Source organism: Gavia stellata, chromosome 13 (assembly GCF_030936135.1).
Source record: "Gavia stellata isolate bGavSte3 chromosome 13, bGavSte3.hap2, whole genome shotgun sequence".
NCBI lineage: Eukaryota > Metazoa > Chordata > Aves > Gaviiformes > Gaviidae > Gavia > Gavia stellata.
In genome coordinates this window covers 18,246,825-18,269,138 of record NC_082606.1, presented here as the reverse complement: position 1 = coordinate 18,269,138, position 22,314 = coordinate 18,246,825, and the positions used below count along the sequence as shown (strand labels likewise).

General features: G+C 42.1%; 1 protein-coding gene across 4 annotated transcripts in view; it reads right to left on the bottom strand.

Annotated features, from left to right (window-relative positions):
- Positions 1 to 21,439, bottom strand: part of MCTP2 (multiple C2 and transmembrane domain containing 2) — a 101,975-nt gene extending 80,536 nt beyond the window's left edge. For 3 of the 4 annotated variants that reach the window (XM_059823658.1, XM_059823659.1, XM_059823660.1), the window contains exons 1-6: positions 20,948 to 21,418; positions 16,136 to 16,198; positions 14,892 to 15,000; positions 3,310 to 3,452; positions 2,436 to 2,512; positions 1,151 to 1,262 (exon numbers count right to left, since the gene is read on the bottom strand). In XM_059823658.1, coding sequence (XP_059679641.1) covers positions 1,151 to 1,262; positions 2,436 to 2,512; positions 3,310 to 3,452; positions 14,892 to 15,000; positions 16,136 to 16,198; positions 20,948 to 21,418 — 975 coding nt within the window. Of the gene's footprint in view, positions 1 to 1,150; positions 1,263 to 2,435; positions 2,513 to 3,309; positions 3,453 to 14,891; positions 15,001 to 16,135; positions 16,199 to 20,947 lie in introns of all 4 variants that reach the window. The other variant, XM_059823661.1, reaches the window with a different exon arrangement.
- Positions 21,440 to 22,314: the final 875 nt, after the last annotated feature.

The window sequence follows — 22,314 nt, the reverse complement described above, 5'->3', positions numbered from 1 at the left end:
ATAATCACATATTGAGGTAGAAATAACTCTACAATTATCTCAATATCAATTGAGAATTTACAATTCTGAAGAAGGCAACTATTTGAAAAATAAATAATGAATGGCAGACGTCCCACATTAACTTTTCCTTATTTTGCTGTCCAACCCCTTGAAACATTTACGTTTCCGTAAATAATCCCATTGAGACTGGAATTCCATACCTATAATTCAATAATGTGCTGTAAATGGCAACTTTCATTCTAGACCTATATAGAAGACTTGTAGGAATATTTTCTCTTTACATATATATTACACATATTTAAAATTAGCTCTGGTTTTCAAGCCAGTCCAAGTAAATGCCTGATCTTGGCTTTTCCCCATCCCTTGGCTGGCCAGGAGCAGGATCAGTTCACCAACACAGGTATGCTCCACACTGTGTAAAACACTAGTAGGAATCTTAAAAGATGAAAACAAAACCCAAAAACCACACGCAGAACCTGAGATTTAAAAACTATCAGCTTCAGTTGTGGTGTTCCCAGCCTCTGCCCACGTTCTTCTGGGTTTCTAGCATCACTAAACGCACTGTATTTCAGCATCAGGAGACAAGTTCAGTTGAACTCGGTCAAGAAACTGTCAGTGGCAAAATCGGGGCAACCTCTGTAAGAGATTACAAGCAATCTCTTCCTATCAGCCAGTGTGCTCCTCCGCCGGATTGGTGTGGTTTAAGTCTTAACATCAAATCCCCGCTTTTAGACTTCACACAGATATATTTTTTCATTGACAAGAAAAAAAAAGTGAATCACTTTTCTTTAAAGTGCTAAAATCAGAAAACAGTATGCTCCGGAACAGCAATCACAGCAGGTACGGTTCACACATTCACTTCAGCAACCTGCCCGTTGCAGTGATGGATACCACACCCCTGATGCACGGAGAGCGTGGCCACACCGTGCGTCACAGCTACGAGACAGAACCATCCAGCTACAGATGTCTAAGCAACGTTTACCCAGTTAAGTATGTGGCTTTTTTTAAAGTTACGATCTATCTCGATTTCAATATTGAGTCTCGGAGGATGAAAATAAAGGTGGCATTTCCAAGTAAATCAGATTAAGCCAGCTCTTTCCCCCCCACCCTACACACTGCAGCTATAAATTTGATTTCCTAAGCCACTTACATTTCTCTTGAAGTCTTCTTGCTTGACTGCTAGACTCAAGTTTAATACAATCACTCCCATGTCATCTTCTAAACTGTTGGGATCTTCCAGTTTTAAGACCTGTTCAGTAGTTCTACAAGCAAAAAAAAGACGTGAATTTATTGACTCCAGTTAACTTGAGTTCATTATCAAAGGTCATGCTGAGCTGTGCAAATTTCAGCTTCTTGTCTGAAATTCCCAATATTGAGTTTAAATGTTAAAGCAGGAAATCTGGAGGTTCCTCCTTCGTTCTGACAAAATACACCCCCCTTATAACGCAGCATGGTGTTTATATAGCATTGCTTAATAGTCATAACTCTCCATGTAAGCCAAATTAAGTTACTAGAACCTCCGCTTCACAGGGCAGAAGAGTGACGGAAGCTCATCCAAGTGAATTTTCTAACATTACTGGCTGGGATTAGACTTGGAGATATTTACTCTGCCTTACCTCTGCCTGCAGTTAATCTCCCTCCATGATTCAGTTCCCTCTCTGAAAACGGGAACGCTGGTATTTACCTGGTGGCCCTATCTCACGGATAAATTCATTAACGTTTCTAGAAATTCAGATACAACAGCCACGGGAGCTATAATATACCCACAGAGGGAGAACTCATTTTCTCCAAGAAAAAAAGTCACACATTGAGGGAGTATAAAAGAAAGAACTAAAACTTGAATTCCTGGCTTCCAGCTCCACATTGAAACCAAGCAGCAGACAAAAGGCGCAGGGCTTGCCTCCGCACTAAATCAGGGCCAGATGAGCTGCCGCGGGGACGGATGGCTGCGGGGGGAGGCTGGAAATGGGGTGCTCACAGCCAACCAGGCAAACCGCTCCCCAGCCCAATTATATACAGAAAAAGGCACCCCGCGCTACGTGGGGCTAAGAAGGGGTCTCAACCTTCTCTCCCCCCTTTCTTCTTCCATTCTTCCACCTCCATAAATTATTCTGCTGTAGCTCTCCCTAAACAATGCCGCATATAGAAACTCTTATTCTTATTCCTAGGCAAGAAAAGGAAAGGGCGCCTTCTGCTGAACTGGGCTCATCCAGGTTGGATCTGAATCCTGTACGTAACGCTGGATAAAAACATGTGTGCCCAGGATTTCTCTCATGCATTTTCTTTTTTTTTTCTTTTTTAAATGTGCTCCCCACCCTTGTATCAAAATAAGTTTTCAAGAATAGACAAATTCCAAGCTAGAGCAAAAGCATTTCATTATTTTCCTGTTTCTCAATTAAGTTGCATTAACAACCTTTAATTAAACAAAGTATTACCTATTGAGTTCAAGTTCAGCGAGTGCTACAAATGCCGAACCCATGAAGTCTGAAGAGGTTAAATCTCGATCGTACACCTGGTAGCAAAATAAAATAAATATTTATAATTTTCACATCCTAAGCCAGTTTTATCCTGGCCAATAAAAGAACAGATATTTTAAGCCCTTTCAGTTCAATTTCGTATTTGAAAGATCAAAGCTTAGATATAATTCAGGGATAATTTTCCATCTCCCTGCTTTAATTTCTATTTTCAACTAAATATTGAAACAGCATTTTGAAAGTATCTTCTTAATATTACGTAAACAGAGACATGTGTGCTGCTATGGATTGTGCCTGTTCCTTTATGCTCTGCGCAATAGCATAATGAAATGCTGCACAAAAATCAGGTACTTCTGGCTACAGATGTTTTAGCAATTAGTGCTCGCAACTGGTAGCTTGCAGTTCTGGTAACTGTAACGTTACTCATAATGAGAAAAGGCTTCGCTACTTGTCACGGCTGCATCCCAGGTAATAATTCTGTTCAACCCAGCCAAATTACACTCTTAAAACGTGCTTATGAAACCGCGATTGGTTTCACTGAGTTTGCACAAGCACGGTAAGAGCGAGCAGAATTTAGCTCCATAGCTTTAAACATATCCAGTCAAGGAGTTTTATTTCAACTTAGGTTTTTGCAGACGGAAAGCAAAACATGCGAGTAAAATCTTGGAAAAGACGTGTGCATTTTAATTTCAAATTGCTGAAACTCTTAAACCGACTTGTGTTTTATGTTACGCTGCTACAGTGAATAAAAATCAATACGTTTCTAAAGTTGAAAATAATTGCTGAAAAAAAAAAATATTGACCCATCTTTCAAAAATCGAAAACCAAAACTTACCTTGATCCAGAGTTTTTGATCAAGGTTCTGTACAGGCAGCACAACAGTTTCATCCCAAACTGGGTTGAGGTTCTTGTAGACTACCTTACTTTTGTATAGAGTTTTCCCATTCAGCTTAAACTTCACATACGGGTCACTTGTACCTGTGATAATTAATAAAAAAATTAGATTAGCATGCCCCCACGTAACCCCACGACCTTAAATTATATTTTCAGAAAACAATAAATAACAATAACAAATAGTAATGACTTATTTTATATACACATACATATACTTAATTACCTATCTAAAAATTGCTAGGTCACAGAAGAGTACTATAGAACAGAACCAGAAAGTTGTTTGAAAGCAGGCAACAAAAATTCTACATAGCTTGCTTGATCTCTGCTGTGTTATTCTTAAAGAACATTAATTATTTTTTAGTTACTTAGTTAACGTTTTAATCCGGGAAAAGAGCAAAGAGAAGCAGGGATGAAGGACTATTTACAGGCCAACTAACCACACAGACAGGGGAAGAGAGAAAATGTGATCCTGTGACTATGAATATATAAAAAGACCAAAACTCAAAAGCATTGTAACTTGGATAGGAGCTCCAAGGAAACCAGTAACAATAGCTAAAATACCCATCAGGATTTCATCACTCCTGTCACTTGCCAATTTACTTAAAACCAAATTTGAAGTTTCAGTGAAAAAAATACTGATATTATTCACCAGTTCAGGATAAAAACCACACACAGAGACTCCATAAAGACAATAAACAACAAACAATATTCAGGTAACACAATTTTTTAATCCAAGCGGGACAATTTGCCATGGCAATAACGCCCCATGTTTTTATGGAGCAGATGTCCATGGACAGAGCGCAAGGCTCGTGCCACTCGGCAGCAATAGAAAGACTTGCAGCTGTCAAAGGAAAACAGAAGAGGGAATCAACTTATTAAACCAGTGGCATCTGCACTAACATCAACCACTGTGCAGGACACCATACAAAGGGGGGAACAAGTTACGTGAAGGATTTAACTAGATGGTTGATTTAGTAATGCATACAGACTTCGCAAAAAAATCTCACAAGCTGCAAATAAGGGAAAGAATAAAACCAAGCTGTAACAACATATACAATTAACTGATCCCAGGTGCTGTTCATCTGTCATATTCCATGTTGTCTCTATTATACCTTATATTTGGAATTAAACTTCCCTCCTAACAGTTCAATTTCATTAGAAAAATAACAGCTAACGTGATGGTCCTGGCTGCCCCCCAGCCTGCAGGGTGGGCTGCCGGCAGGGAAAGACCGACTCCTACACCAGACTTCACATTCAGAAATAATCTGAACCTGTCCTCCCTGGTTCCCACTGGCTGACAAACGCATGGCAGTTCAGGATAACCCAGCCTAAGACCAGTACTCAGCGTTATCAGTAGTTTGCTCGAGTAGTGAGAACGTGAAAAATCCATATTTAAACATCCAAAGCTGTGATCAGTGTTACGTGAAGATAGACTTAGACTCAAGAAAAAATAGCTATGCGTTTAGCATCTATTTGGAATTACGTAGTACTATAAAGAACTGTGCTCCTGGGATATGCAGACTTATTTTTAAGAATTATAGAAAGTTTTTATTCTGTTTTAATTTCAAAAGGAAAGAATTGTAGAGCCCTGACCAACTCTGCACATAAAGGGTGTTTCATCCACAAAAGGAAAATATCAGTTGGTTTTCAAATACTACCTGCAGCTGATACTTCTCCTAAATAGTAATTGTCAAAATCAACCCCTTTTTTTCAAAAATGCTGCAAACTTAAAAACAAGTTTCTTTTCCTTCTCCTCTAAGAGAGGAGAATAATAAGGACCTGATCCAAAGCCAGGAAAGTCAGAGGGCAGTTTCCCATTGTTTTTACTAGGTTAGGACTAGACCTTTCCCTACAATACTTCCCAGAACTATGATTATACTCTTATATAAAATGTACAGCTTAAACCCATCACACTTCCCACAACGAGTGGGAACACACAGATAAGTCGTAGCCCCACAGTGTGGGCACTAGCCCTCAGAGGATGCAGAAGTTAAGAAATAACACCATTGATCTCTTTGGTGCTAGTTTCTTCCATCTACTTTAAAAAACAAAAAAAAAGAAAAGAAATAACTGGCTTTTACTTACAGGATGAGCATTATTAAAAATAACAATAATAGTAATAATAATGTCTACAACCTATTCTGTGCATGAAACAGCAACTGCCCGAGAAAAGGAAAGCAACTGATGAAATGAAAGCATGAGGAGGGCGATGGAGGCAGGTGGTTTATGGCCATAACTCATCTGCTTTTGGCACAGAAAAAAAACCGTGAACAAGGGCAAAACCTGAGGAGAGAGAGAGAAAGAGGAGACGGAGAAAGCGAACAGCCAGCAAGTTCAATATCTGTAAGTATAAAACTCCAAGCCCTTTCTCCGAGGATGGGAAGCAAGAAGACCATAGCTAAGTAAGCATCCCAATTGCATTATTGCTCTGAAAGCTTTCCAGGTTGTTATACAGTAAAGGAAAATAAAAGAGGGGGAAGGGCTGCCCAGCACTGCTCACGTGAGCCAGGCTTTAGCAATCATTCCCATATATAAAAAAAGGTCTTCCTTTATATATATTTCTATATATTTCTATATATTTTACATATAGAAAAACATATATATGTATGTAAAAGGAATTTTTTTATATATATAAAAATATATAAAAAACAGTAAGGGGAAAAAAACTATAATAAGAGGCCTTTAATTAAATAAGACTGCCACTTTGGGATCAGGCCTTCATGCTTGTCAGCTTACTCTCAAAATAAACATCTCAAACCCGGGTCTCAGTGGTGTCACTTACTCCGGCAAGGCACACTGGGTAATCCCTCGCTATCTTGACAGCTACATAATGTTCAAACTGTTTCACGGGTGAACGGCGGCACTTGCGCGAAAGAAAATATTAATGCCGGGAATTAATAGAAAAAGGGATGATGGTTTACAAAAGCCAAACAAGGAAAAGGTGTCAAGTTAGTATTGGCGTTAATTGTTAGGGAAAATAATTGCGGAGGGGCGCGGGTTGCGGCGGCGCTCGCCTGTCTGGCTGTCAGAGGGGTAACATCTCAACTAGGCAGGCGGGGGAAAGGGGTCGGCGGCGCGGGATCATACAAATGACGGGCTGACACCTCCACGCTGGCAAACAGATGGACTTGCACCTCCGCGGCGGGAGCTGGGGCGCACCGAGGCTCGGTGGTGTTTGATGGGGCGGACCTGGATGGCCAGGAAAGAAATGATGGGGATGGATATGGCACCACAACCCCTTTTGGGGCTTTCAAGCCTTCCCCCTAGTTGCTCCTGGGATGTTGATGAAGCTCCTGTACCTCCCTGGGTCAGCATGCCCATTTCTGGTTTTCTTTAAGATGCCCCAGATCATGTCCAGGTGATCAAAGCAGGTTCAAAAGGAGACAGGGAATGAGAAATAAGCCAGGTGGACAAGTCCTGGCTGATGGTACAAACAGCACAGACTGCAAATTATTAACTGCATTTGAATTGAAGGCTTGAAGCCCTCTGGATTCAAGATCGGAAAGATGCCTGGAACGATTAAAAGCTATTTATTAGAGAACCTACAATCTAGCCAGAAAGGCATAACTTTTAAGAAAGTGCCTAGTGATTTTAGAGATGAACCGATCTAAAAAAGGATATTTTTTTTATCATTTTCCTTTAAACATGACAGGCACCTGATAATTTTCTGAAGAAGCCAGGCCATTAGAAAAATTAAAAAATAAAGCTTTTCAGCAGCCATTTCCTAGTGAAGGCAACCAAGTCAACCTTTAAGCACGTGCACCCAGACTCTCCTGCAATGCAAGGTCTTAACCCGTTCACCTCGTCACATCAGCTGTAACCACGCGTCAACAGGGTAACGCGAGGAGACTGGTTCTTCTTGAAATCAGTTGAGGATTTAGCCCAAGAAAAATATTTCTCTGGGGGGAAAAGCAAAGTGTGATGCTTTGAGGTTAATTTAAATGTTATGCAATGACAAGAAGGTTCTCACACAGTAGAATATATGGACAAAAATATATAAAACAAACACGATCATCTGCTTCTCAGTGTAAAACAAACCCAGTAAGAGTAAAAAGAAAGGTTGACTTCTAAAAAAATATCATTCCATCAGCTGGACCTGTTTTCCTGTTAGAGAAAGAATATTAATCTCAGTAGTGATGCTCCCTTGAATTCATTTCTGTAGTATCTATTTTACTTCTATTTTCTTTCACTAACACTAAAAAGCAATGAGTGCAGGCAGACCGAACATCAGCTAAAATCTAAGCAGACTTCAGTGAGCAAAAGTTGCTGGGACACAGCAGCAAGACAGGGTTTAGTAGCCCAAGAAACTGTTAATGGTGTTTTTAAATGGATACTGCTGCCCTCTAGCAGCTACTGAGAGATGTATCACTCCAACTGTGTTTAATACTATTACACGCTTGCTTTATAATTAGGAAAAAAAAAACAAACCAGAAAACCCGTTATAATTTCAAGCCACACACTATTTTGTGAGAGTAAACCTACTAGAAATGTAGCATATGAAACAAGTCTTGTTACATAAATAAATTTAAAAAATTACCACCAAGTTGCCTTAAAGTCCTGGGGAAAAAAAAAAATAATCAAAGAACAGTGTGAAATATAACCTAGATGATCTTAAGTTTTGGTTAATAACCTAAATTTTAATCTCAAGAAAGGAAATGAAGGATTTATTTTATATGCAAGTAAAGAATAAATTTCTTAAAATCTTCCTAGAAATAGAATTACTGAAGTTATTTACAATAAAGAATAACAGACACTTTAAAATGAAACACACACTTTTCTTTTTAAGTGGAAAACCACTATATTCTTGTGGTGAAATAGCCAAGATCAAGGTTTAAAGGGGAAATCGGGAAAAAAGTATTCTGCTGGCTGGAGATTTAGGTAATTTTGGAAAGCTTTGTGCCCAGCTAGTTTTACATGGCCAGATGGAAGTGAAACATTGCTTGGAAACAAGCATCACCAATAGGTTCCAAGGAAAAATAAACCAAACACAAGCAAAAAAAACCCCACCACAACAAAAAAAAAAACAGTAAACCAAAAAGACCAGAAAAGTGTGAAGAATGCATACAAACGCACAGTCAATGGGGAAAAGGAAAGGGGGGACAAAAGCCTGAGGAGAACATTAATAGAATGAAAGAAGCAGATGCAGGACGTTCTATGCAAGACACTTCAGAAACAGCATTTAAAAAACCAAGCTAAAATAAACAGACCAAGAAGAACCCAAGACCCTACCAAAACACCGTTAGTCCAACAGAACATCGCGTTCCCAGTTGGGGCTCAGGTATGAACACACAGAAGGGCATGAGGATGGGGCAGAAGCCACTTTTACATTACTAGCCAGCACTGAGGATCTTTGGTTGCACCTTCTTGTATTCTCAGTCTTTGGCCTTATAAAATCTCCTTCTGGGGTCCCAGAAAGGCCCGGTGTGAGCTGTTAATGCAGGCAGCTGCCCCCAAGAGCCAACTCTGACAACTGATAGAGCTTGATCAGTTTAAGAAATGTGTTATCTAAAGTACAATTACCTACAGAAGAAGAGTCACAGGGTATTCTCTGGGCCCTACGTATTCCCTTCCAGTGCTGCCATCCCTAAATTTCTTAATCTAACATTAATTTACCAAAGGTGACTAGACACGTATTAGATTAATTGCTTTTGTTTTAACTTAATTGTTCATTCATTTCCCGCGGCCAGTCCAGGAGGGAGCCTTGCAGGGATCACTGTGTATACTGGCCAAGTTTCAGCCGCACACGTTGCACTTCCAGAAAGTGGACTTGGTGCACACCAACGCTCACAGCACAAGCCGCTGTATGCAGAGCTGCACGGGATCCAGAAAACGTTGATGTTAGTACCCAGCACCATTCAAATTCTACGCATTTGTAAATTAGCCGTGATTACGCCTTTCAAAAAGAAGTGTGAAAAGTTGCCTAATACATCTCAATAATTAATAATCTGAAGGGCTAATGATCTAATTGCAGATACCCTGAAAACAGAGAAAGACTAAATTAATCAGTGTGTTTGCAGGGAGCGATTCAGCCTAATTGCTCTCAGCATTTGCTTTCCAAACAACGGACTTGCTCTAAGCTGACAAACGCCCGCCGCAGCAGAAACACATCCCTTCCTCCAGCACCCTGGTATCAGCGTAGACCCAGGCAGCGGGTAGCCCAGAGCTAGGAGTGGTGTGCTGCTGCAGGTTTGTTACTGCTTAAAAGTTCGTGTTATTCTGTCCTCTTTCATTTTATTTCGTCCTCGGGGACTGAGCTTTGGCACGGCTCGCTGATATCAGGAGCTGCCCATGCAGCAGAGCATCACGGCCTCTCTGCCGGCTCCAGGAGCCCACCGGGACCCTCCGGCAGTGGGTGGTGTTAGATGTGAGAGCAGACGATGTTGGGCTCTGGATGGGGGAGGCGGGATGAACCCGGAAAGGTGACAGCGCTTTCTGCACTCCTACAACCCAACCCGCTCCTTTCGCACGTTCAGCTGTATCACGAGAGGAAAGAATTGAGAGCAAAACCGAAGTGCAGCAAGAGGAAGCAACAAGGGAAACCTGAAAGAAATAAATAGAGAGACGGGGTACAAAGATCCTGTAAAAATCCTGAAGACGTAAGACCGTGTGGAAGAGACACACACAAAATTCAGGCTGAGGCAACACAGCTGAGGGGAAAAAAACCAACCAGCAACCACAGCCACTCACCAGCTGACATCACATCCGAGAAATATATTTCTTGTAACCACACCATTTAACAGATGAAATAACACACTCAAACTTCGAAAGTACAGGATTTGGAAAGAGGGGCGTCTCACCCTTACAGGCTCTCAAAACCCAGTTTCTGTGTTCTCTTATAGCAGTAGAGCTGGGTTTGTCAGCTCAAGGATGGTAACGCTTCCTTACGGCTGTGGCATCACATTGCTGATCAGCATCACAGCTTCACCGTTGTGCACAGGTGACTCGTACAGGCAGCAGCGTGCACAGCCAGAGCATCTCAGAGCCATATGGGAGCAGAACATTTCAGATTTCATTAGACAGACTCAAACGAACATCACCCTGCCCTGTGAAAGTGAATCAGCATGTAGAAATGGGCTCCAGCCTCTCCCAGTTCAAAGCATGTGGAGCTGGAAGTTGCGAGGCTCACAAAAAAAGGCTCAATGAGGCCATAAATCCACTAAGGGTGCAACAAAATGACAACACTTAGAGCACTGGTGATTAAGAACACCTAATATTTTTTTTAAGCCAAATAAGATATAATTATCTCTGTTTTCTGCAGAATTACCAGTACTCCACAGATATTTAATTAATAAAATGCATTTCTACTTTCTTATACTTACAGTATTAAAGCTACATAGATCACAAACTCCTCACCATCACCATGACGTATGGCGTCATCTATTAACAGGAATACAAAACAAAGTACACAAAACCCAAACTTTTGGTACTGTAACCTTCAGCATTTGGTTCATCAATTACAAGAACTATAAATACGGGACCCACGCACCACCTAACATCAGGTACCAAACGTACGTGCAGGTGATGTGAACAGCGCTTGCCAAGCGCACCTTACCATCTGCTCAGGCAGTTTCTAATGTATGACTGAGTTAGGCTGTATCCCAAAAAGCATCAGTGAGAAGCAAATAAATCAGACTCCAAGCAAACTGATGACTAACAAGTTATACCTCTGCCATCCTGCATCCCCGTGAGGGGACACACTACAATTTTGACCCAGAGAAGGATTTTTTTGGAGCCTCTCCCCTTTTCACCAGAACCAAGATCCTAACAGCACTCTGGCTTCCTTGGCTGGAGTATATACATTGGGTGTTGCTGTATGGAGGCTTTTTCTTTCCCTTCCGCTTCCAGAAAATAAAATAAGGATAAGAGAGGAAAAGAAAACGCTGCAATTCTGATTTTTTTCCTGCATTGCTTGTGCGCTTTACAGCAAACTACAGGGAGCACATGCAGCTGAGCCAGACTCCTGGGTTGACGCACTGCACCCTCTCTGTAGAGAACAGGTACAAGGAGAGGAGCTATAGAAAGTCAGGGCCTGGAGAGACAGACAAAAGAGAAGGAGAGACAGAGAAGGAGAGAAGGAGAGACAGACAAAAGAGAAGGAGAGACAGAGAAGGAGAGAAGGAGAGACAGAGAAGGAGAGAAGGAGAGACAGAGAAGGAGAGAAGGAGAGACAGAGAAGGAGAGAAGGAGAGACAGAGAAGGAGAGAAGGAGAGACAGAGAAGGAGAGAAGGAGAGACAGAGAAGGAGAGAAGGAGAGACAGAGAAGGAGAGAAGGAGAGAGAGAGAAGGAGAGAGATAGATTAACAGGGATACTATTATGAAAGGGGGAAAAGAAGAGTAATAAAAATCTGGTAAAGTGAAAGAGGAATTGAAATCACACCAAAGGGAACATATCCTGGAAAGAGCAGTACATAGCGAGTCAAAGAGTCTGGAAAAATTCCTGGAAAGCTTGGGAAAAAGTAAAGGTGGTCTTAGGGCCTGCAGTTATCAGCAGAACCAATCCTCACTTTTACTCAACTAAGTATAATTAATTTCTAGTTACTAACTGTTCAGCATATAACGAGTAAATCCAGGGAGAGCCCTGTGAATTTGCTGAGCAGAGCCGGGCGTTTCCAGCAACTGCCGTTTCCAACGGCAGAAATATTTCTCCTTTGTCACACCCCTTAGCTTTATTTTTACGGACCCACTTCTTACAGAGGGACAAACCAGAGGCAGGAACAAAGCCCGAACACCGGTACGAGGGACTTCTCTCTGCCCGCTCGATTTTCAAGCGCACCTTGCGCACCGCTCCTTGCGCTAGAAGTTGCTGTAGAGCCCAAACGCCCCGCGCCCCGCCCGGCCCTGCAGCCGGGGCGCCCGCGGCCGAAGGCGGCGGCGGAGCGGGGCGCGGGGGGGGCGCGGCCCCGCTCGGGCTCCGCCGGGAACGGCCGCGAGAGGGCACCCACCGCACGCGCCGGGGGGGTGCTTCCCTCAGCTGGAGCCGCGCAGAGGGGGTCAGTTAAAATTAAGGGGGGAAGTGCATGCGTGAGAAGAGGGGAGGAGAGCACCCGTAAGGGTCATTGGCTTTATCGTTGAGTAGATAGAGAACGTCCCCAAAAAAACCGTAAACTGATGGGTTTGGTGACTGCTTTGAGACTTTCTTCCAGAGCAATTGCTGCTATCATAAACAACCAAGCAGTAAAATTTAGGAAACTTACAATGTTAAACCTGATTCAGGCTAAAGATGCTGGCATAGACTCTTCACTCAGTCTGCGGTTCTCCTGTGAACATTCTGTTCTTCAGCGTACAGCATACTCCACACGGTATTTGGAGTTAGTTTCCATCAATGACCAGCAAGAAGTTACCACTAGGTACGACCACTTTATTTGGATAAAAGGAGGACCTTGCTACTCCTACCTACGCACTCCAACACTCTGCCACCACTCCCACCTGACCAGAGGAGGTTTCAAACTCCAACACGCACATAAAACACAGGAGCATCAACTCCGCATTACCCACTGGAGAGCTCCAGCGCCTCATTGCACACAGAAAACCACGGGGAAGAGGGACTGACACCCTCCCCCAGCTGTGTCAGGCAGCATTGCTTGGTTAGCTCTGGTTTGCTGTTCCCGAAACGTGAATGAGGACGACTTGGCCTGCAGCCCAAGCCGCGGTCTGACTTTGCGGGATATGCCGGCTGTGGACAACATGTTCCTATATTCAGATTATCCGGAGCAGGCTGGTATACCCCAGCCCAGCGGCTGTATCCGGCGTCATGGTGGGGGGAGAAGAGGGAAGTTGCTTTTTCCTGGGCCACAAGTTTTCTCTGAGGTTTTCTCACATTAGAGAGATGAGCAAAGCTGATGACTTCCCGCTTTTAAAAGCACATTGCAAAAAGCACAGTGGTTGCAGGTCAGGCCTGAGCGGCACGCAAATATCCTAAGTAAACAGCACAACGGAGACCTACAAAGATGTGCATCAGGGCATCAGCAGTGTGATTTTTATAAGGAGCCACCACTGCAACATGATGGTGACTGAAGAATAATCATTAAGTCACTATTCCCCCCAGTGTCTGTGCAAAAAAAAAAAAGCAGAAATTTTATTGAATGATGCACCACCTCACATAAGTAGTTTCCTAAATGAGTGGTCATTTGCCACAAAGCAACAGAGACCCATCAAAATGCTTTTTCCCCGCTTGCTTAAGTTGTTTCACTGTGTCCAGTGCCTCACTAAGACAAGCATTTACCTTCTTACACAACAAAACACAGCTTAGAGCAAACTATGCTTTGTCGTCTTTAGAAATACTACTCTGCTGGAATTGCTCATTTATAGCATCATTTCCATACAAGCAGCTGATGTGTCCTGGCTTCTGCAGCTCACTAGTAAATCTGATGAACTGCTACACTGTTAGGAAATATATGCTTCTCTTTAAAGAGTAAAGATCTTAATCTAAGTATTCATTCACTTCCAAAAGCTGGGAGGAAAAAAAGAGGATACACTTGTCCAAGAGTTACTGTTTGGTGAAGACATGAAAAACCAGCATAAAAATGTTAACTGAGATAGTAGATAAGGGAAATCCTGACAACAAGCCCCCCCATATGAGAAGGTTTCTAAATCCATACAGGTCCCTCCAGATTCAAATCTTCACAGGTTTTCAAGCTGTGCAAGCTTATTTTCTTTAAAACTGTATGAATAAACCCTATTGCTTCATCTCAAAAGAGAGAAATGGCTCATACATTTTGCAATGCAAAAGCATTAGAACTGTTCCCACATGCAGAAAAAAATATGAAATAAAGAATAAATCTAAAAGGCAGAAAGACTGGACATATGGAAGAACTCTCTGACACGTTCAGATCAAAGGTCCTGAAGCAGCTGCTGCTGCTGCAGAGCCCTTCAAGCCTCCGCAGAGCCTCTGACAGGACACCTCTTCCCTCCGCAGCAAGCAGAGAAACTACCAACTGGCTGCTTATAAGCACTTTTACTCCCTGTTGCAACAGCCTGAAAAAAAGCCAAGCTAACAGCAGGCACTTTCACACAGTTTTTCCAGGAATTCCCCAAATCTTTTCTAATTTGTCTGATAACATCTTTTTTTTATGTTGCCCTCCTTAGGATGCATCCTAGATTAGAGAGCAGATTGTTGGCTTACAGCCCTGCTCCCGTGGTTTCCCTTTTATTAAAATCTTTGCAGATAACCCCAAAACCACTCCTAGAGCAGCTCCATCATTTAACACATTTCAAAATATTCTTTGGCTTTTTTTTTTTTCCAAGCTCAAATAGAATTTCTCAAGATTAATGACTCTGCAGTTCCAGATGCTAAGTCCAGCCAAGGAGGTGCTCCGCAGCTGCGCGGGCAGAGGGCAGCTCCCTCCCCTGTGTACCCAAGGTGGACAAACCCAATCGTTGAGTGCTCTGACCCAGGCAAGGGACGCAAGTCAATGACTTGTTGCATCAGAGATATGAAAAGAAGCCAACTGCTGCCAAACTGAAGGCAGTGAAAGGAGAGCCATGGGAATTTTAAAGGGAATCAGCTGAAAGGTGGGGCTCACCACAACGATCCCTGATAACCAGGTTCCGGCCTTCCTTCAGGTGGATGGTCAGCAGATAGGCAAAGGGACTGGGCAGGTCACTCAAGCAATCATTTGCTTCCTCTAGAGCCTAAGGGAAAGAAAGAAATCAGTCACCACTGCACACCTCCTGAAGCGGACCATGAACGAAGCAGGTATTCTCTCAGTCTTGCAGAGACAAAGTTCTCATCTTCCCTTAGGACAATCTTTTACAAAAAGGAAAAAAAAAAGATTTCTTTCCCAGGCTTTGTTTCATTATGCAAATAGCTAATTATCATCATCAGGTACATTCAACAAAGCAAGGGGTAACACGAAGAAGGTTATACCTGAAAATGAGTGGTAATATTAGCAATCATAAATGCATGCCCAGGTTTTCCAAATCCTACCAACTTACTGCATATTTTTTTCCTAGCTGTTTCCTGCACATGGGAAGGGACCCATGAGGATCATAGAGTCCATTCGTATTCATCTGATGACCTCATGAGGAAGTACACATTTCACATAGCTACTGAGAGAACAGCATTTCTTTATACAGTTCTAAAAGACAGAAACGCAGCCGTGGGCAATCAGTGCTAGTTGTGAGGTTTTGCAGTAGCAAACTCGAGAGGATTCTTGTTCATCAGAGATGCTGCCAGGGTTACACACCTCACCATCATCATCATCCAGCCGGCACGTTCAGTGAAAACAGCCTCTGGAAAGCACTTGAGAGGTTATCAGAGGGCAAAGGTAGAGAAGTTCATCCAGAACAGGCAAATATGCTTTACATGAGAAGAGCACGTGTCAAAACTGCCAATGCCTTTTTGTGTTGCCCTAAAACTGTTTTTGCTGTCCGGCAAACCCCACAGCCGTGTTAAGGTATTTGTCGTCTTTATTTCAATCCAGTTTGTTCCTGGCCTGCTAGTTGAATATTTATACTGATGCTTTCATCAGTTACCAGTACAACATAGAAATTAGAGAATATTTTAAAAAAATCCAGAAATCCATTCGGGTCTATTTAAAACATTAGCAACTGCTTTGCACTACTGAAAAAAAAGAGACCAACAAAAACACAAAACCACCACTAAACAAACGAAAAACCAACAAACCAAAAAAACTACACTGGAGAAATCTGTAGAAGGCTTCTTCACCTGCTGGGTTTTTAAACTTGTAAGAAGCAAAGAACCTAAACCCAAAATAAATTGTGCTTCTGGTCAAGTTTCAAAATGCTTTAAAATGAAAGGACTTACCATCTGATCATCAAAAATTTGAGACGCTATGGAAGAGTCTAGATCCATTTCTCCACATGGGTACTATTAAAAAAAAGATACAATGAATTAGACAACAGTAATACAGGGATCAAGAAAATAACTCCTAGCATCTGTCAAGAAAGTACTCATACATACGTGTAACCAGCGAAACGCTTTTATTTCTGCTTCTAGAGCCTACCCCTCCATAGTTTAGATACAGATTTCTTTTTCCTGTTTTACAGTAACTGCACTTAGTCTCTTGAGTTTAATCTAAAGAAGTAAGTGCCTGCTTCCAGCTACTGGAATAAATTCTTCTCCTCCCCAGTAGAGACCTGTGCTTTTAGTGCTGAAGGTCCTTACCACAAACTCTCCTGATGCCTGAAGGTTATTGCATCTGGTGACTTATCAGTCAGCATTGCAATGCTGACCCCTATTCCTGAGCAGAATTTTATTTGTTGAATCTGCAAGTGTCCTCGCTAAGATGAAATAAAAAAAGTGCCAGAAGCAGTGGCAGCAACAGCAGCAATATCCTGGGGTTGGAGAGCTGGCTGGATCTCTCTCTCGATTACAATTTCTCCTTCATCACCCAAAAGGCAAGGTCCAGGAAACGTTTCGTTTTGCTTTTTTCCAAAACAAAAAAAAGCTCAGGGGAAAGTTAGAAAGAAATGGTCAAAGGGAAAGGGAAAAAACGATGTTGGACATATACTTTCCCCCTACTTCCTGCAGTAACTGGAAGATCCAAAGGATTTTTATCTAGTGCCCAGCATAGGAGAGGAAGTCAAACATTTCTTCCTAAATACTGACTCATCCAAAAACTTGAGGCTATGGTGGCATGGCATCTAGACTGTCTGGACACACGGAAGGGATTCATCGGTCAAGACACCCCTGATGCTATTTTGCCTGCTAGAACAGTCTATGATCACCATTTTAGCTGGAGAGGACCTACGTGCCTGGGCAACTCTTTTGGTCTAATGCAGGGCAATCACAGCCCATTCAAATACAAAGATTTATATGCTAAGAATAACCTCAGGCTACAGAAATGCACACAAGGTGGAATTCGATCCTCATGTGAATGTTATTATACAGTGTAGTAACATCCAGATCTCTCAGATGAGAGCTGCATTGTGTGGAGCACTGTACAAACATAAAAAAAGAACCAGCTCCTGCACCAAAGATCATAAATCTTAGAGGTATTGATTTGCTGAAATAAATATAAATACACTTTTGTGTAATCCTTCTCCTCTTCCTCCCCCCAAATACATATATACATATCAGGAAGTACAGTAATCCAGCATTGCAAGTAGAATTTCACTTGCATGACAGACGAAATTTAACATTATGGTTCCCACAGTAATAGTAACTTGGCCATCTTGCAAAAACACATTAAAAGTAGAAAAATTATCATCATAAAGAGCAGCAGAAGAGTTTTCTCGCACAACAGAGCTGAGTTACAGCTGCTAAGGGAACCCTAACTTTGAATTTCCTGACTAGTATGCATGAAATCTCGCTTGTGTGTATTAAACCTAGTATTTTTCGTAGTCTCTGGCTTCACAGGAATCTCCTTCAGGCACCATCAATGGCACTGATAATGGTTTCTCTTTACAGCTTATTTTACATGGCATAAACACGGAATCAAACAACTGTATTGAAATTATAATAAGTACCACCCTCTCTGCTAGCTTGGTATCATTTATTATAAAAAAAATTACCCTCGAAGTTACGATTGTCTTTTTCCTGCTTTTTGTCTACTTGCATTACATGGACAGATTTTGAACAAAGATTGTAATTTTAAATAAAAAAGCTTGTTTTTTCATTTTAGCTCCATATAATGTAAATTACTATTATTCTAGGTAACTAACTGCAATGACATCACTGAATATAGACAAAAGTCTCGCTGAAAATACGGTCCCGAAATCTTTATTTTTATCTAACTACAGTGACTTTTCTGAAGCTTTAAAGTATAAACAAATATGGCCACATCCACCAAGCAGGTCATGGTCCCAAACGTATCTGTGTAAAAACAACAACTCAAACAAGAGTATATGTATAAATATATATATATATACACACAAATCAAATGTTCCTCCTGACAAGATTTACAACATCTGTCTCCTCTCGTTTTCTGTGGAAGAATGATTCAAAATATAAGGGCACTGAGTGCATCAGCAACAGGAGAAGGCTTTGTATTGCCAGTGACTCACTGCAAGGTGTTAGTACAAAGACGAAGAAATGGTGTTAGAGCACTTCAGCAATGACGCGTGACCACGGACAAAACCCAACCACAAGACATGGCATTAACGGTGCCCTTTGCAACCCGAATCAATCGGGGTGGGGGGAGGAGGGGGGGGGGGGTGTTCAATGCAACTTCAGTTGCTTCTTCATACTTCAAATTTGCCTAGCTAGGCTGCAACAGAGAACAGATAAAGTAAATCTCTTAGCAAATGGAAATATGGTACCTGCAGCAAGAGCCTCTACTGAAGGTGGAATGCTCCAAGCACTGACAGCTCCGTACTGAGAGCTTAGACGAGTGTAAAAACCACGAGCCCACACTGAGCTCATGCATGAAGCTCGGAAAGTATCTGATGATACTGGGTCACCAAAGATAACCAGGAAACGAGTAGGTGGCATGTGACAAGCAATTCAGGGGGAAAAATGCTCAACCTACATTTTTGCTTTTTTTAGTTCGTTTTGTTCCAGGGATCCACCTTCCTTCTGATTTACCTCACTGATCAGTAAATGATGCTCACAAAAGAACGATGAGAGCTATTGTTGTGCTCTTCACAGCAACCCCACCCAGCATTAGGAGACCAATAACTTCTGCAATGAACTGTTCCCACCCAAGGCACAGAGTACAAATTTTGTAGCTGTTCAATGAAGGACATGAAAACCTGAATACTGAGGTTTTTACCGAATTCAACTTAAAAATAATTACATTTATTCAATATTCCTTACCCATTTCTACTTTTCTTTGCTTCACTCTCTGCTATGTATTCTTTAGAAAAAAATATCTTTCTGCATTTAAAAATTGTAATTGGAGACAGATTATAGGAAGGAAGGTAGCATATTCACATAGCAAGATGATTTGGTATAAAAGTAAATGTTAAGTGATTTACACACATAAGCACATACACAAATACACAATTTGGGAAAGATTTAGATGTTGCAGAGAATAAGCCAGACTTAGACTATGCATCTGGAAGAAACTTGAAGTTAAGCTATTCCGTCACTATATAAGTACCTCCTTCTCTTAAAGCACTTAGTTCATCCAAAGTCAAAGCAGGATTTAGGATTAACTTTGGTGCTGCTGCAGTAAACTTTAGGTTAGAGTTTCTGGTATACAACAGCAGGAAAGAACTGCTGCTATCATTAAAACAACCTGGAAAAACTCCTAATATGACAACATGTTCATAATGTCCAATCTATCATGTACTGAGTGAGTTGCTACAACTTTTGAGTAAAGTTTTAAGCACAGAAACAAAATGATATACTATTTCAGTTATTTTTCTCATGCAGACCTCTGAACAATTGTACGCTTCAATGAGTTGAAGCCAATGTGTTAACAATTTAGCAATACTGAACTGGAAGTGGTGGTCAGTAACTACCAGTCTGATACTGTGCATCACAAGAGATTAGGAGCTAAGACTGATTTGGTAAGAATACACAGACCTTGGAGCTGCAAAACAAGGAGGTTTATATCAGAAAGGACCATTTTCCCCCCAGCAGTACTAACTATTTTGAACACACAGTTAAAACATGTCAATTAACCTGTGAAATCACCACTCCCAAAGGAGGGCTTTAAACCAAACCGTATGTTTTCCATTTTTGCATCTTGGATGACTAAAGCAGCTACCATAACTGCAACACCTAGGTTATGGGGAAAAAGGCTTCAAAACAAAGTTCAAGATCTAACCTTCCCAGTGAAAACTCAACAGGAGGAGATACACTTCCACAACACATAAATAAAACGAATTTTGCCTAAAATGTTTCATGCAGCCACAATCTTCACCTGCTGCCTATAATACAAAGCCATCATGCAACTCCACAGGATTCCCCACTTTGCTCAGGTCAGGCAGGAATTACTGTTTCATGTCAGATTTGAAGCATATTGGTCTCTGATCCTCCTGTTCATGGGACATTACGTCCAGCCACAGAAATACTGAGCGCAGAGGCAGAGCGGAAGGGAAGAGCGGGGACAAGATAGGGAAAGCAGAGGAAGCGTTTTGGTTTTGCACCTCATCTAAATAACGACAATGCAAACCCAAAGGACAGCCCCGAGGATGATGCTACGTGTTCAGTGTCCTCCATCACGTGCTTGTTTTGGTAAATTTGAGGTACAGGCAGGGTTCACCTCACTCACCCGTCATCATCTTTCACCTCTTGCCTTCAGCTGGGTCTTGAGTGGGTGGATAGTAAATTGATTTTGCTATATAGCAATCCTGGTAAGCTATATTAACTAAAAAGGATAACTGTAGCAAATGTATCAGCAGCACATTTCAGAGCTCAGAAGGCTGCAAGAACTTTTGACTTAAGCAAGCAATTCCGACAACTCTGAAAAATCTGAAGTATCATAACCTTGCCAGAATAAACAAAAAAAAATGGAGCAGGGTTATTTTGCAGCTCCAGACTGAGAGAAAGGATATCTGAATTAGTCTCCAGTAATTTATATATCATGTATGGTTTATGCCTACTTTTATCCCCCATTCATTCCTTGAATAGGGCCTCCTCCTCCACCCCTTTATAACCCAGACAATTAAGGAGAAGCACAACAAGCCCAAGGCGACCACTGAGCCCGGCTGATGCCCCAGCACCTACCTCTGCCCCCTCGTCTGACAGGGCAGCGCTCAGGCGGGTGCTCTGCAGCAGCTCCAAGAGCTCGTTGCTGGATTTCCTCTTCGCCTCGGACACGGGGCTGCCCGCGACTTGCGTGTCCGGGTGGGTGACTGTCGCCTCCGTGCGCGTGGCCTGCTGTAGCGCCCACGGCCAGTCCTCTCCCGTCGGCCTCACCGAAGCGCTTCTGCTTTTCAGGGACACCACAGACCTGGAGAAATTCTTGGGGGAGCAGCTCGACAACACCCGAGTACTCAAATAATTCGTTTCTTCCGTAAGAGTCTCCACCTCCAACATGTCAGGCACCGACACACTAAGGCGTCGGTCCAAGGAGTGGACCTTCTTCTCCACCATTTTGCTAGACCTCTTCTTTGTCTTCTTCACGCTTAGGTTTTGCAGGAACGGTCTAGTTTTCTGCTTCAGGGATCCCCAGACGGATGGTTTATCCAAGTCCATTGCTGCAAGGGGAATCTCAGCAATGCCTCCTGCACGAAATGGCTTCAGCGATTCCCAGGGTGACTAAAAGGAACGTAGGAAGAAAGCGAGTCAATCACGAAAGTGAACAGCCGCTGAAGATTATGATTCATGTTGTCTCATCTTGAAACATTCCAGTCATTTTTCTAAACAGTTAAAACAAAGCATGCCGCATTAGCAAGTGCTTCCAAATACAATCTGGTGGGTAGGTTTGACTATTTAGGAGGAAAACAGCCGGAACAAGTATTTAATCCTACTCAAAAATGCAATGTCTGCCCACTATTTTATGATTGTTAAGAGGAGATGTTATATTTCTTCCTCTGCCGAGTCCCAATTTGTGAAAATTTGAGATTTATCCAATTTGAAACTGTTTCTGTACAAAACTTGCTGATGGGAGTTAAATCATGATAACGCACACAAAGAATGCTAGCAAAGCTGGCACCGTAACTTCTGCTGATGCTTTTCCAGCTTATGTAGGGGGTTTTTGGCTATTTCCTAGGCTACACGGATTCTTACATGACATGTTAGTGGACAAACAACACAAAAAACATCTCCACAAAACTAAGTGGCTGGGGCTGAAGAGGACATATGGGACATGAGAAATCCCCAGCTGAGACCCCAAAACACTCCCTTACATTAACCAACTGCCAGTGAAAGCTGTCGCTGCAGAATTAATTTTCCTCATAAAAAAGGCAATTGAGAGAAAACGAGGACAACAATGGATGGATCACTTACAGATTTTGAAAACCTGCTGGTGGACTCTCATCTTTGAGTTGATTCATATGAGCATTTATACAGTAGGGAGGGACAAGAAGAAAAGAGCCAAAACAAAGTCACCTACTGTATCTGCATCGTAAGGGAGCGGTCAAACGGACACC